At 41.8% G+C, this 17,098-nt stretch overlaps 1 protein-coding gene across 2 annotated transcripts in view; it reads right to left on the bottom strand.

Annotated features, from left to right (window-relative positions):
- The window catches only part of POLD1 (DNA polymerase delta 1, catalytic subunit), a 493,173-nt gene extending 476,419 nt beyond the window's left edge, over positions 1–16,754 (bottom strand). The window contains exons 1-2 of one of the 2 annotated variants that reach the window (XM_078655207.1): positions 16,591–16,754; positions 4,029–4,237 (exon numbers count right to left, since the gene is read on the bottom strand). In XM_078655207.1, the coding sequence (XP_078511333.1) occupies positions 4,029–4,224 (196 nt within the window). In that variant the 5' untranslated portion in view covers positions 4,225–4,237; positions 16,591–16,754. Of the gene's footprint in view, positions 1–4,028; positions 4,238–16,273; positions 16,358–16,590 lie in introns of those variants that run through there. The other variant, XM_078655208.1, reaches the window with a different exon arrangement.
- Positions 16,755–17,098: the final 344 nt, after the last annotated feature.

The raw sequence follows: 17,098 nt of genomic DNA, 5'->3' as shown, positions 1-17,098 counted from the left end.
TGCCTCTGAATAGCTCCGAACCGTACATGAGGGAGGGTAAAAACTTTGCCTCAATCACTTTCAAGAGGTAACGGTTGGAGGGGCATTTCAATTTTGTTTTCAATAACATTAAAGCAAACCGTAGTTTATTGGACTGCGCTTTTCTATGCAGTTGGTGAATTTTTAATGACCAGCTTGAGTCGACCACTACCCCCAGGTACTTGTAGGAGTTACTTGACTCTATAGTGTTACCCGCGATGTGCCATTTGAAGGGTTGTCGCCCTTGCCGGGATGAGAAGCAGCCGATCTTTGTTTTATTATAGTTAATTTGCAAGCCATTCGCAGAGATGTATTCATGCAATTTTGTGATGGAGCGTTGTAGACCCAAAGGGGTCTGGCTGCAGAGAACTATGTCGTCGGCATACTGTAAGCTCCTTATTTTGTATTGAGCTAGCTTTGGCGGGTCAGTTTGTGTCTCCGCGATGCGCTTGTCAAGGTCGGCGGTGAAGATGTTGAAAAGGGTTGGGGCTAATACGCATCCCTGCTTCAGGCCGATTAGGGTGGGGATTTTTTTTGTTGTTCTATCTCCAGTGCCTAACTTGATCTTGACCCAGGTGGATGAGTATAATTCTATTATTGCTCGCAACAAGTTCGGAGGAGTGCCCCAATTGGCCATCTTTTGCCATAGGATCTCCCTTGGGACAGTGTCGAACGCCGCCTTTAGGTCTACGAAACAGGTGTACAATTTTGTTGACCTTTCCTTTGCTCTTTCGACGAGGAGATTTAATGCTAGAAGATTACATGTGGTGTTGGTTCCGGGCCTAAACCCCGTCTGGGTGATTGGAAGGATATGTTTAGAACTAACCCAGTCTTCCAGATCTCTCAGGAGATTAGATGCGTAAATTTTTGCCTCCACGTCGATTAGAGCGATCAGCCTATAATTGGCTGGGTCTGTTCTTGCACCTGCTTTAAATATTGGGTGTAAAATGCTCCCTCTCCATGATGTAGGAATGTTTCCTGTTTGAAAGGCATTGTTGAACAAGGGAGTAAGGTATCCCGCCCAAAAGGATTGGTCGAATTTGAAGAGGCCGTTTGGCAAACCGTTTGGGCCTGGCGCACCTTTTGACCTTAGTTTTTTGATGACCATATGAACTTGGGATGGCGTGAACCGATGTTCTTCGCAGTTTTGGGCCGCTTCTTGATTTTCGTGCTGTTGGTGCGGGGAATGATTTGAGTCCCATGATTGAAGTTTGGTCTGTTGTGTTCGCTCCAAATGCTGGATCCAGTCTTCCTGTAGAATGTTTGAATTAATGGTCTGTGCGGCTCCGTTTGCTACTTTGTTGATGTCTGCCCCAAATTTCCTGTTGTTGTTTGATTTGCTTGATTCTAATAGTTGTTGCCAAGTTTCTGTTTGTTGTTTTAATTTTTCTAGCCAGCCGTCTTTTTTATATTTTTGCCGTAGGTTGTAGATTTGACGCTTGGTGTCGTCAGCCTTTATCGTGCCTTTTCTTGATAACTTTCTTATTTCTTGGTTTAGAATCCTTTTTTTACTCAGTATTGAGCTCAAGGGCGCCTGGAATGCCTTGCATGGTTTCCTTTTATTTGTGTGTGTTTGGTGGCCGAATCTTTCTGTTAGGGTGATGATGATCTTTTCCCACTTGTCCTGAAGAGATGTTTGACTGTTCCCGGTGGCCTCCGCATGCGCTCTTTTCGCATGTGCCGTTATTTCTTCAGCGTTCTTTCCGTTCCATACTAATCGCTTGAGATTGTATAGACACGAAGGTTCGGTCAGATCATTGCATGCTGATGCCCTAATGTGTAGATGGCTCAGTACAATTGATTGTGGGCTGTGGTCGCTCTCCAACCGGTGAGTTATGCTGAAGGAAACTATTGTTTGTAAGACGTCTGAGTCCACTATGGTGTAGTCTAGAACAGCTTGAGCCTGTTTAGTTGTTCTGGTTAGGGACGCAGGTTGATCTTGGGGAAAGCGGCCATTCAGGACGATAAGTCCGACTTCGGTGAGCATTTGTGCGCACTGCTGGCCGTGCTTATCCTTTTTTTGATGGTATGATACCATTGGAGGGATGGATTTGTCATTCCGTTTATTTCGGTTGCTGTTAAGGGCATTGTCCTTAAATAGAAGGAACATATTCAGATCTCCTGACACCACCAGCCCCGCCTGTGGGTAAGTGGATTGCATTGATTTTATTAGCGCCTTTAGGGTCAGGATTTTCTCTGGTTTCTTCTTTACATCCGGGTGTATGTAGGTGTTACAAATTACCAATTGCCCGAGACTCTTGAGGGCCAAAAGGACTTGTAGATGGATCGGGAGGTAGCTTGATTTTAATGCACTGGATCCATGTTTGTCCTGTATCAATGGTAACATAAGACCAAGGAATGCTGGTGTTCAGGTAGGTCGATAGGCCTCCTGCGGCCCTGCCTGTGTTACCTCTTCTGATGGCCTGTAGTTGAATTTCTTTAAAGCCGTCAATTTGTTCCGCAGTGGTTGACCAAGTCTCCTGGAGTAAGATGATATCAAATTTATTTAGAAAAGCTAGTAAGTCAGCGTCTTTTGTTTTGCCTCCCAACCCGTTTATGTTCCATGAACATATTTTCAGATTTTGTGTTCACGCTTCAATTGTCATATGGGCTGCTGGACTAGCTGTTGGGGGTAAGATTTTGGGTCTCTCAGTTGGTCCACCTAACGTGCCTTGGTGGATGATTCGTAGGTTGGACCATCCTCCCTTGGTGCTCTCTGAACAGCCGACTGCCCCCCGAAGTACTCCACTGCCTGGACGTGAACGTTCCTCGACCAGCAAGGATAATGGGCCCGGATATCTCTCCAATGGAACGGGTCTGATTTCAATTCCCCATTTTGCGAATATGTCTCTGTTTTGCCAAAATTCTTTGGCTATCATGGGATCCTTCCATGTTGCCACTGTCATTTCTCTCCCGTTGGTATTTGCAATTGGGTGAAATTCGATGCTTTCAATATGGTTGGTGGTCAAATGACTCAGAGGTTCTATCAGATTGGTTAATTTTAGGATGGCACTCCGATTGAGAATATCGTGCTTCCCCCTTGAACACATGCTTTTTGATAGAGTATACTTTTGATCTTTTACATAAATAAAAAAATAAGACCACTGAGTGGCTCATGTTCGTAAATTGTATAATATAAATAAAAAATATGGATATAATTGCAGAGTTCTTCTGCAACATTTGAAATAATCTGGCACGAGGAAGGCAAAGGGTGCAAATCACTCATAGGCCTGAATCCAAATTATCAGTATGAATTGTAACTCAAGTGTTTTTAATATCAATGTCTACGCAGAAAATATGAGATAACTGTCATGTATTTGCCAAACACGGATAGTACTTGATCTTTAAAAAAAACTGGTGGAAAGTTCAACCTGCTATTAAATATAGTATTCTAAATATTGCTCTTTTCTCATATAAAATGTACATATCAAATATATATTGTCTTTGGTGTGTTCTGATTTGCAAACGTAAATTTCTTCCAAACCAACAAGATTATAACGCCTTGGGTAATATCAATACATCCAAGAAGTCCAAAACCCATCAACATTATGAAAAAACCTTGAACATAAAACCCAAAAAGAAGCACTTAGTCATACCACAAACTCAAAAAGTCCCTGTGGCATGTCAACAAAAAATGCCGAACCACATCAACACAAGAATCTACTGGGCCTTATCAACAATATATGTTCCGAGCCCTATCAAAACATTCAAGAAGCCTGAACTGCAACAATCAATGCCAGAAGTCTTGAACTCCACATTACTCGCCCTCATCACCTTCAGAAACATGCTGAGCAGTTTACCGTCATGAAGCCTTTGAGCTATATTATCAAGCTCAAGAACCACTGCACTATGTCATAACCCTTAAGAAGCCCATACACCTTTTTATCACTCTTGGAGAGGTACTACGCCATCTCACCTCCCTGATGAGAAATCGCCAGAGCCAATATGCTGTAAGCAACACAAGCACCAGTAACAAGAAAAATCATCAATCCACTGGGAGACGAACTTACCAATCGGCAGAACATCACTGGAGGCGTGTGCGTCCATCTCCATCATTTCAGCTTCCACCTCATCCAGAAATGCAAGCTCCTCCTCAAATTGCGAGGGGCCATCATCATCCCAGTCACCTCGAGACCTCTTCCCCTGAGACCCTGGGGGAGTGGCAGTAACAGCACTCCCAAGTCGTTTCTTCTTATTGAAATCCATTCTCACCTTAAAACTTTAAAAAAAAAAAGCCAAAGTGTAAATATTTGCCTATGCAGGCTCAATGCATTAACAATGAAAAGCATATTTCCTCTTTGCAATAATTTTAAAAAGCATGCTCAAGCACAGATGCACACAACACAATACAAATACTTTCTATAGTACAAGCTCATTTGCCAGCTTTTACTACTGAGAAAGTTCGCATTTTTGTTTCCATTAAAGGAGGTCCTTTATATGCTTTTAATACAATGATCTACCATCTTTTTCTTTCTACAACATAACATCCTGGGCCTCCTTTTCTATATCATGCAAAAACAGTGGATCACAGAGGCAAAATCACTGTTCTATTCTTTCAGCCCTTGTACCGTGCTCCCTTTTTTTTTACTCAATGCTCCATTCTGTAGCATGCCCTGATGCGTCCCTTTCTTTCTTAAATAAAAGCAGTCGGGTTTCCATCCTGCATCAAAGTTCATCTCTATGTCCTTTAAACACTAGGGGCTCCATTTCACTGCTCATGTATCATGAAGGCATGTGTCTACTTCGCATAGTAATGCCTATAAAGTTTATTTTTAAAAATAGCTAAAAAAAGCTGTTTGGGGGAGGTCTTCGACTGGTTTAGGCAGCACAGCCTTAAATGTAATTCCGATAAATCGGAGTTGCTTTTTTTTGGCTGTTCGCCTGATCCCAGGTGGAAGGCCTGGTGGCCCCCGGACATGTACCCCCTGGCAGATGCTTCTTCCAAAGCAAAAAATTTGGGGTTTCAGATTGATGATGGTCTTTCTTTTGGGCCTCAGATATGGGAGCTTTCAGGGAAATGTTATGGCATCCTTAAAATGTTAAGGAAATTCCTTCCTATCCTGTCTTTCGAGCATAGAAAGATCACTGTGCAGGCACGGATAGGCTCACGCCTAGATTATGCTAATGTGCTCTATTTGGGATTGCCAAAATTTCTGGTATCACGCCTCCAGACGGTGCAAAACTCCGCCGCAAGGGCCATTTATGGCCTTCAGCGAAGAGTGAGTGCATCAGAGTTGCTTAAAAAGCTCCACTGGCTACCTGTTGCAAGAAGGATTACTTTCAAGGCTCTCACCCTTGCTTTTAAAGCGCTTCACCAGATTGGGGCAAGATATATAAGGAGACGCCTGACATTCTATGTTCCTTTTAGAAGTCTGAGATCGTCCTCCTTGGCTATGGCTTCTGTTCCTTCCATCAGGCGGGCTAGAATTGGAGGACGCTCCTTTCGATGCTTGGCACCGCGATGTTGGAATTCTATGCCCATTTCACTTAGGAAAATCAGTAATTTACTGGTTTTCAGGAAGGAGCTGAAGACATGGCTTTTTACCCAGTAATTCCCTTTGTTTCTTGCCCTGCATTTACCCTGGTCTCTTTTTTCGGGTTTTTGTCAAAGCGCCGGGACACTCCATGGAGTAGCCGTGCGCTATAAAAGACCCGTTTTAACATAACATAACATAACAAAAATATGGGCCTCATTACAAGTATGGGTGCTCTTTATCGCGCCCTGTAAATAACGATACCATGGCGTTCATTATGATAAATAAGCACCTATTAAGAGTTTCTGTGCAACAATATGCAGATTTTGGTGTTTAATGCACCAAAATCCAATTGATAAAATATTGTATGCTTCTCACTCTTAAATTTCGGCAGGTTTGACCTGCCAAAATGTCACGAGGATTGAGTTATTTAACGCTACCGACAATTATCGGATGTGTTAAATAAAACCAAAATCATAATTCCGACCCATGCATTAACATGGTGTTACACATGGGTAAGAATGTAACAAGCAACTTGTAATCAGAGCCTATGAGTTTCTTTACTTTCTATCAGAACCCCATAGTGTAGTATTTACACTCTAGCTCACTCATCCCATTTGACACAAGAGCTTCTGTCTCCTTACTATACAACAAGCCCCTTGTCGCATTAGGTTTATATGTTTAATGTACATATTACATGTTCACGAGAGTTTCTGATTCTACTTTCTATACCAGGTGATACTGTGTCCCCTTCTCAAAACACGAGTCCGGAGTCTCCTTGCATTCCTGAACCATGATCTCCTGTGTCTCTTTCCTATAGCATAAGCATCTATGCCTATATTCCGTACCATAGCCCCGGTCAGCTTTATTTATCAAGAGCTCCAAGATCTCCTTCTACATCATAACTTGGAGAATTTGTTTTCAATATTATGGGCTGGTGCCCATGTCTTCTTTATAAAAGGAGCACCCATATCAATTTATATACTGTGACCTTGTCTCTTTTTTACAGGTTTCTGTAGATTATTTCTAGATCAGGAGCTTCTGTGTCTCTAATCTACAACAAGAGCTTCCTTGTCTCCCCTTTTCACTATGGTCAGAGCCACTGGAATTGTGATTTTGCAGCTGCATTTTCCATACAGTCACATTTTCCACATAATCCTTCTACTGCATTACCTGAACATTAAAAAAAATATTCTCTACCTCAAACAGATCAAAAGTTACAAAAAAGTGGCAACACATGTTGCGGCTCAGGACTACTACTTGTTGGTATGGTTACCACGCACTCCCAAAAACAAGACGACTGGGAAATTGGACCTGACTTATACACTGGCCAAGCAGGAGATAGCTAGGGAGTGGAAAACACCAGAAGGACCGTGGATAGGCACATGGAAAAAGGAGTTGGAAAAATGGACGGGCGGAGGATAGACTCCTACTCAGAGAAGCCAGGCGGAGAATAGGTAACATAGACCAGGCGAGGGCATGGGAGCGCCTAGTAGGTGACTTAGCAGCTGACAGGGAGGGATCCAGCAGGGCAGACTTCCCGCAACCGGCAGTGCAAAACCAGGACGGGAGGCGAACAGGCGGGTCAGGAATAATCTGCATCTCAGCGATCTGAAACAAGGCACGATCTAGCATGTTGGAGGAGAAAACACTTTTTTTTCTCTTGTTAGTAATTAGAGTAAGGATAGAGGGTGTTACATTTTCCAGAGGCGCCCAGTCCTATTGATATTACTATGTGTAAATGTATTGATTTTGCCAATCTTATCACAGAAGAATTGTGAGTCACCTTCTGAGGATTCAAATGTATAATCTACAAATTATTCTAAGATCTCTACACAAATCTAAGCCTCTGAGCTACTTTAATGGTATACTTTCCTGAGAATATGTTACTAGCAGGGTGTAACTCTGCTGCAGGCATTGTAACATTTAAGCTATCCATCAGTAGTTAAAGCATGTTTGTGGCAAACCAAGTCCTGTAGTGGGCACACTAGTAGATAAGATAGTAAGGCATCTTTCCTTTGAAAGTAAACCTAGTGCTTAGTTAGTATGCTCTTCTGTGCTCCAAGTCAGTAGGAGAGGAGGAATCATAGATATGGTAACTTTATGTAATTTCCAGGATACAGTGGTGAACATTAACTTAATTCTAAGATGAAGATCAGTAGCACATACATTGTTTAGGAGGTAAGGTGACCCCTCACCTCTACGCTATGGAGTGAATGTTGGCATGTAGCAGCCACAGCTCCTCGGTCTTGGCGGAGGATAGGATGAGGTGGTGGCCAGTCAAGCACGGGGTTTCTTCTACAGGTGGGTGGAATGTCTGGTGCAACTGCACATTATCCACTATTGGGGTCTCGATCCACTCATCAAACTTCATCCTGAGCCCCTAAGCCAGCAAGCACTGGCCCTGTCCGAGTGTCTGAAGTCCATGCACACTCTGTGAATCAGTATTTTCGAGACACCCAGAGTGCAAACCCACAGTGGCAGAATCAGCTGCAGCGTCATGTAGATAAAAGCGTCCATCCACTCTGCATATGTGGCAGCCATAGTAGAGTGGTACCTCCAACTTTATTTACCACAAGAAATTGCCCAAAATGATCACAGGGATCTAACTTGTGCACACACCTAATATTTGTACTCCGTCAATGGCATGAGTTGAGGAACACAACTCCATAATGCACAAAAGGAAAAATCTGAAGATCCTAAACTTACCTGTGGCATTTAGACAAGGATTGGATATAAATGTGTGTGCACGCGCTGCTAATCAAAATATAATATATAGATCATAAATAGTATATTTGGGACTTTGTATGGACCCAGCTGCTTTGTTAGCACCAAGCCACGTGCTAATAAGTCACGGTTGACAAAAATAAAGTTTTAAACAATGTAAGGCAAGAAAAAAAACCATACACTCCCCCTCAATAAAAATTTCTGAGGATAGGATTCGACGCTGCTGAATTGTTCATGTGTGTGCCCAGTGACAGCAACAGATGTAACTCTTTCAGTGCTAGCGATATCCAACATCATAGGAGTGTTCTCCTACCAGTGGCTCCCAAACTGTGTGATTTGTGCGCATATGTTCACGGCGGCCCGGACTAGTTTTGACGGCACACTGGGGTGCCGCGGTGCACAGATTGGGAACCACTCTACAGAGACCTAGCGGCATCCAGCGACACAACTACTTTAACTCAATAGCAATTCAAGGGGGCAGGGGGGAGTTTAGTTACAGAGGACTTTGGCTGACTATACCAGAGGGCAAATGTATTCATTATATGTATAATGTGAATATGATCTATGTAAGATGAAGATTTTTTGAAAACCCAATAAAATTTGGTTGGGGAAAAAACACGTTGCCACTCGGTAGAAGGTGCTTTGCAAACACCTTTCTGTGGCTTATTGCTATATTGTAGGTAGCCATAAGGTGAAAGATCCTAAACTTACCTGTGGCATTTAGACAAGGATTGGATATAAATGTGTGTGCACGCGCTGCTAATCAAAATATAATATATAGATCATAAATAGTATATTTGGGACTTTGTATGGACCCAGCTGCTTTGTTAGCACCAAGCCACGTGCTAATAAGTCACGGTTGACAAAAATAAAGTTTTAAACAATGTAAGGCAAGAAAAAAAACCATACACTCCCCCTCAATAAAAATTTCTGAGGATAGGATTCGACGCTGCTGAATTGTTCATGTGTGTGCCCAGTGACAGCAACAGATGTAACTCTTTCAGTGCTAGCGATATCCAACATCATAGGAGTGTTCTCCTACCAGTGGCTCCCAAACTGTGTGATTTGTGCGCATATGTTCACGGCGGCCCGGACTAGTTTTGACGGCACACTGGGGTGCCGCGGTGCACAGATTGGGAACCACTCTACAGAGACCTAGCGGCATCCAGCGACACAACTACTTTAACTCAATAGCAATTCAAGGGGGCAGGGGGGAGTTTAGTTACAGAGGACTTTGGCTGACTATACCAGAGGGCAAATGTATTCATTATATGTATAATGTGAATATGATCTATGTAAGATGAAGATTTTTTGAAAACCCAATAAAATTTGGTTGGGGAAAAAACACGTTGCCACTCGGTAGAAGGTGCTTTGCAAACACCTTTCTGTGGCTTATTGCTATATTGTAGGTAGCCATAAGGTGAAACCTTTTTCCAAACAATGTTAACGTGTAGAAATTATAATATATTAGAACATTGGAATGTTGTGAGCTCCATTGAAAACAATGGAGTGCTCTGAGCTTATTTGCCTTTTCATGCTGCACAATGTATTGGGCCCTCCCCTGCAGCAATAAATCTAGTGGCCCCGACCATAAACCAAGAATTCTAATCCACGCACTCAACTTTTGCTACTGATGCAAATATAGATTTACCATTGTTGTATATTGTATTTCTTCTATTGCCACGTTTGCCGTCATTACCTTTACTATGTTTACTGTGTCACGTCACATAATTCCATCATGGAACTCTCCGATGGTATTTATGTGACGTCACACATTCCACACCGGCATTCAGCTGTTCCGCTTTGTTAATCGCTGACGTTCTGCCGTTTCTTTGTGAGCCTGTGTATTTACATAATAAATACCTAAATCATCTATCCAGTGTCAGACTCTGACTACAACAAGTGGCGACGAGGGCTAAGAAACGAATCTGATGAGGAACAGGCTCACGAAGGAACTCTGTATCGGGTTTGAGAAAATCACCCGCAGCGGTTAGAGAGTGAGATGCCTAACCGGTAATGAGCATGAACAAGCGAAGTAAGTAAAATACCTGCGCGCGAAAGCACAGCTGATTGAGAGCTACGCGCAAGGAAAACAATCGATGGATGCATGACAGAGCTTCTGACAGACCTAACGCGTGAAGCATTCTGGGAGTGACACGAGCGTGTTAACCATTCCCATTGGTTGTACAGCTCCATACGTCACCATTGCAGCGTCTAAGCGGCCATTTTCATCGGTCAATTTCAGTTCTGAGGCGGAAACAAGCACAAGTGTTTGAAAAAACTATTTTGAAGTGCAAATAATAAAATAAACAGCGCGCCTGTATACTAAGCATTTCTAAAAGTGATATGAATGACTATACAGGGAAATATTAAGGAATATCCCATAAAAGTAAAGTGAGGAAAATAAAACTATTTTAATTCTGTGACATTTGTGAAAGGATTGAAAAGAGGGACTGAGCATAAACTAATATAAAGTACTACAGCCAGCCATCTGAACAGAGTATAAAAATGGCGCAAAGCAATAATATATGTGTGCCACCACTTTTCTTAGAAGAACCAGGAAAGCCAGCTATGAAGTGGAAGAGTTGGTTAAGAGCATTTGAAAATTATATTGTGTCTATTGATGGCAAGAAATACGATGCCGAAAGGAAAAAGTCGCTATTATTTGGTCTATTAGGAAAAGTTGGTCAAGAAGTATTTGACAGCCTGCCAGAATTTGAATATCCACCAGGTGTATTTATACCTATGAATGAGTATGAGGAGGCTATAAAAAGGCTTGAAAACCAATATGATGAAGAAACTAACATTATGGTGGGAAGGCACAAATTCGCTTTGAGAAAGCAGGAGGAAGGAGAGACTGTAGAGGAGTATATAGCGTGCCTAAGAGTACTGGCAAGAGATTGCGAGTATGATGATTTGACCGATACGTACATAAGGGACCAGGTGGTGTTTTACTGCTATTCTAAAAAAGTGCAGGAGAGATTATTAGCATGTAGGAAACCAACCTTACAGGAAGTAGTGGACATTGCCAAGGGGATTGAAAGATCATTAATTTCTACTAAAGAGTTATCTTGTACCAGTGGTAATTCTAATGTATTTTACTTACAGGACAAGAGGAGAAATGAACGCAAAGGTAATGAGAGAACATGGGGTGATAAAAAGGTAGGAGGCAGAAATGTGAGTTGTTATAGATGTGGTTCTCAAGAACACCTAGCTGATTGTAAGGCATGTCCCGCCATAGGAAAGAAATGTATGAAGTGTAAAAAATACGGTCATTATACATCATTGTGCAAAACCAAGAAAGCAACAGGTAATGTTAATGTGAATGCTGTTGGAGATTTTGACGAGGAAATGTGTGGAAGCATAGTGCTATATGTGGAAATGGTAGATGGCAAAATAAAAGGGCCAATAGGAGAAGGTAAAATAGGAGATGTAAAATTACAATTCACTGCAGACTCTGGTTCACCCATTACAATTATATCAGATAAAATGTTTGATGAAAAGTGGAATGGTATTGAACTACAGGAAACTGATGTAAACCCAAAAGCATTTGGGGAACAGGACATAGACATGGTGGGCTACTTCAATGACACTGACGTTCAAAGGGAGAACAATTGAGACCAAAGTGTATGTAGCCAAGAGAGGTAGAATACTGGTAGGGTGGAAGGATCTAGCAAAGATTGGAGTGATCCTGCAACCAGGTTCTGATGATCCTATAATATTGAGGGAGGATTTTATAAATAGCATAAAACTGGGAGTAAAAGAGAATGACATGGAGGAATTACTGAAGAAATATGAAAATGTATTCAGAAATGAGATTGGTTGTGTAAAAGGTTTCACACATGCAATTAAACTGAAAGATGGAGCAATGCCAACAAAGCATAGAGTGAGGTCTGTACCCTTGTCAATAAGGAAAGAATTAAAAGGTGTATTAGAAAAACTGAAAGGAGAGGGAGTAATAGAAGAAGCAGATGCCTCTGAATGGGTGTCGGCTATTGTCGTTTCAAAGAAGAAGAAAACAGGAGAGATCAGGCTGTGTGTAGATCTAAGATCGCTCAACCGAAACATTCTGATAAATTGCCATCCACTCCCCATGATACAAGACATACTACAGTCTATAGCAGGGTCAAAGTACTTTTCATTGATTGACCTGAAAGCAGCTTACCATCAGGTTTGCTTGACAGAAGAATCAAAGAAATTGACCACTTTTGTGACTCCTTTTGGGGCGTACAGGTACATCAGACTTCCATTTGGTCTTGCCTCTTCTTCAGGTGTGTTTCAAAAACTCATGGATAGTCTTTTTGGAGAATTAAATGGGGTTGAAGCATTTCAGGACGACATCTTGATCCATTCAAAGACTGAAACAGAGCACCTTAAACTAATGGATCAAGTACTAAAAACACTAAATGAAAGGGGCATGACTGTGTCCAAAGACAAGCGCAAGTTCATGGAGAGCAGTATTGAGTATTTGGGACATGTATTGACTTCAAATGGGATAACGCCAAAAGATGACCTGGTGGAAGCAATTAGAGAGGCACCCCAGCCTCAAGACAAGGAAACACTTAAGTCCTTCCTAGGATTAAGCGAATATTATTCCAAGTTCGTTCAAGCATATGCCACCAAAGTTGAACCACTGAGAAAGCTTCTCAGAAAAAACGTGAGTTATCAATGGACAGAAGAACAAGATAAGTCTTTCAATGAAATAAAAAATGACATTGCCAAGGCTCCTGCCTTAAAACCTTATGACCCCGAGTTAGAAAATGTCATCACAGTTGATGCCAGTGCAAAGGGCATAGGCGCAGTTTTCTGTCAGAAACAAGGGAAGAAGGAAAATACAATAGCTTTCATTTCCAGGAGGTTAAGTGAGGCCGAGACAAGCTATAGCACAATTGAGCGGGAAACACTCGCATGTGTTTGGGCAGTGCAAAGACTCAAAAGTTACCTGTGGGGAAAAAGTTTTGAAATTATCACAGACCACAAACCATTGATTTACATGATGGATGGGGAAGGGCGTGGCAATGGCAAAGCGAGTTCCAGGTTGATAAGGTTAATGTCAAAATTGCAAGAGTATACCTTCACCATACATCACATAAAGGGGGGTTTGAATTGCAGAGCTGATTGCTTATCACGATTGCCGATAAAAGGTCCTTCTGAAACTACTCTTGACGAAACTGAATGTGTTGTAGCGTGGGTCGATGCAACTGAAATGTGCAACGGGTCAGTAACTGAGGAAGAATGGTTGAAGTGCCAGGAAGAAGATAAAGTAATGGAAAGAGTGTTGAGTCATGTGAAAACAAAGTGGCCACCAGTCAGAAATCTTCATAAAGAATTGAGAAGCTTCCAACAAGTTAGTGATGAGTTAACTATCGAAGGAGGGTTTCTAAAGAGATGTGACCTGTTTGTGCCACCTGCAACCATTAGATCTAAGTTAATATCTCTAGCACACAAGGGCCATCCCGGAAGTAGCGCAACGAAGAGTCTGTTAAGAAAGCACTACTGGTGGCCAGGAATGGACAACGATGTGTGCAGTTTCATTGACAGGTGCGTACAGTGTCTGAAAGCTGATAAGCACTGGAAGACCAGTAAAGGAGAATTGCAGATGGTGGACATACCAGAGGAACCTTGGTCGAAAATAGCAATTGACTTTGCAGGACCATTTAATTTGCTACCAGAATACGAAAAGTACATGATAGTTCTAACAGACTATTACTCGAAATGGGTTTATTTTAAATTTGTGAAAAATGTGACCACAGAAAATGTGATAAAGTATCTTAAGAAAAATTTTGCTATAGAAGGCCAACCAAAAACCTTGGTGTCTGACAATGGAACTCAGCTAGTGTCGAAGCAAATGACTGAGTTTTTGGAAAATATAGGTGTAAGGCAAGAAAAAACACCGCTTTACAGCCCAAAAAGTAATGGCCAAGTTGAACGCATGAACAAATTCATGAAGGAAGGTATTCAATTGGCAATTGCTTCTAAATTGAACATCAAAAGTTTTCTAAGAGATAAAGTAAACACGTACAATATCACACCAAATGGTACTACAAAATTCACCCCATTTTACTTAATGAGAGGAAGGAGGTGCAAAAGTGAACTTACTCCCAAGTTTGGGAAAGTGTACAAAAGTGATGTGTCTACGGAGAGCATAAATGACAAAACACTCAAAGTGAGGGAGAACATTGTGAATAAACAGTTAATGACTAAAAAATATTCTGATGAGGTCAATAAAGTGAAATATAAGGAAATGGAAAAAGGAGACTGGATTCTAGTAAAGAAACCATTCAAAGTGAACAAAGGAGAATCTATTTTCAGTAGACCAGAACAAGTGAGTAGAGCATCCAAAGGGGCAGTATTCATAGATGGAAAAGGATGGCGCAGCAAAGACGATGTTGTAAGATTAAAAAAAGGTCAGGAATCACTAATAATGAAAGGTATGGAGGATGTAGAAAGCAATTTGGATGACAGCATTCTGGAATGGGATGAAGTGCCTGTGCACCACAGTGATCAAACTATCAATGACAATGTCAATAATCAAGGACAAGAGGAAGAGAGAAACACAAGTATGGATGATGGACACGAGAACATAGAAGGAAGATCATATGTTTTGGAGGGATCCAAAGAGAGAGAGGGTTGCAAAAGAAATGAGAATGTAATGGACAACAGACATGTTAACATACGCACCCATACTAGGTCTGGTAGGGAAATATGTATTCCCAAACGTTATGACAGTTATATATTAGAATGATTATCCTGTACCACCCTGTAACAGTTACCTGTGATAGATGTTTTGTTTCCTTTGACGAAGGGAGATGTTGTATATTGTATTTCTTCTATTGCCACGTTTGCCCTCATTACCTTTACTATGTTTACTGTGTCACGTCACATAATTCCATCATGGAACTCTCCGATGGTATTTATGTGACGTCACACATTCCACACCGGCATTCAGCTGTTCCGCTTTGTTAATCGCTGACGTTCTGCCGTTTCTTTGTGAGCCTGTGTATTTACATAATAAATACCTAAATCATCTATCCAGTGTCAGACTCTGACTACAACAACCATTTTGTAGATTTTTAGGAAAGCAGTGTGGCCAGCCCACCAAATATGTACTGGCAGTGATTTGATTCCTAAAAGTCAAACAAATATTCAAGACAGACCAAAACAGAGAGCATGCATAACGTTCTTCCCGCCATACTCTACTGGTAAATTGAGGTCAGTGACATAAGGAAGTGGTCTACTATTCTTACTATCGATATGAAGAGTGTCTTCAACGATGACAAATACATAATCATTTAAATGAATAACCAGCTACAAAGAAAGCACAGACTGGATATCCATGCGTTATAGTTCCGCTTGAGAGTCCTACAAAATACTTCATTCAAGAAATATAATTATTCTACGTCTTAATAAGCTATTCTTTCACAGCTTCCAGCAGCTGAAAAATTAAACAGTCCCATTTAAAAAAAAATATCTGAAACCTTGAGTGTGGAAAAGGATACGGCTCTACTTAGTGATGATGTAAATATGAATACAATTGACACGTATTCGAAATGTTTGATCGAATCTTCTAGGGACAAAGTACACGGAAGCACTACAGTTGAGGATTGTGGAACTCCACGGAAGAGTCCTCAACATAACGGATAAGGACTCCCTCGCGGACATTCTACTGATTGTTCGGGCACATGGAGAACTGGTAAAGGGCGCATGCAGCCCGTTTCTAGAAGCTGATTAGAAGAACCTAGCGACTGTGCGGATTGTTAAAAGAAAAGGCCTAAAAAATAACCGCGCTGCATGTGATCAGTTATAAGTGGTATCATCGACGGTGGGGTTCTTACCCTCAACCTGACAGTCTTCGTTACACTAGGGTGCAACAGGCTGCAGCGCCAGACACATGCAAATAATAGTGTGTATTTTATACAGCCCGCGTCTACCATAACTGGTGCTACTGTTTTCCATTTGTATACCCAAAGTACCGACCTTCTGATGTACGTAAAATAGAGGGAGAGGATCAGAACTCGTAACCTGAAGCCTGACAATGAATTCAAGTAACTAACTTTCAACTCGGTGGCCTGTTCCAATGCAATTCCTCCAACATCTTAGTCCTGGTTTCGCACGTGAATAAAGTGAAGTACAACAGAGACCAACACTAGTTTGTTAAACGTGGCATGCGCCTACCTCAATGTCTATTTGTCATAAGATTCGAATATACGGTTGACAATTAAAAAAAATAGACTTTTTTTAAAATAAAAGAAATCCTCTTAAGTTTCCCGCTAAAATTGACAATTTCACCCGCCAAACTACTACAAACTTTTGACAGTAGTTGCTTAGCTCCTCTGAGCCTAAATAAAGCGACCACCTGTCCGTTACTCACACGGACTGCACGTAAATCCAGCCTAATTTCGGTTGTCGGTCTTTAAATGTTGGTCATTAGTTAGCGCCGGGATGCCTCGTCTGAGGTCACTATTCCCGCTTTGGCAGTATAGTTCATTCATTTGTCCATAGATTACAAGTTCCGGGTCGCAACACAGCCAACCCCCAACGCTGAACCTGTCTAGGGGCGTGAAGGACTGGTTTACTATGAAAGGTGATTTTGGATTGGGGAACCGGTAGCGCCTTAGCCAATCCAAGTCCGAGGCACAGAATTCCGAATAACTGATTGGCTATGGAGTCTGCACGTGTCTTTTATTGTGTGCACGTGTCTAGTTATTGTGATTGTTGTCGTCCTGGAGCTCAGCTGATGCAGGAGTTAGCGCTGCGCTCAGTTTGGTGTGCGGTTAAGGGGTTTTTGGGTCCCCCTGGGCCCTCTAATGAGTTATTTTAGTTTCGTGTGGTGACGATCTATCTTGTCCTAACGGCTAGTGGTTCTATATGGGCGAAAG

Source organism: Lissotriton helveticus, chromosome 7, assembly GCF_964261635.1.
Source record: "Lissotriton helveticus chromosome 7, aLisHel1.1, whole genome shotgun sequence".
In the NCBI taxonomy this organism is placed as follows: Eukaryota; Metazoa; Chordata; class Amphibia; order Caudata; family Salamandridae; genus Lissotriton; species Lissotriton helveticus.
The sequence above is the reverse complement of the archived record's forward strand: the minus strand, read 5'-3'. Positions and strand labels throughout refer to the sequence as shown.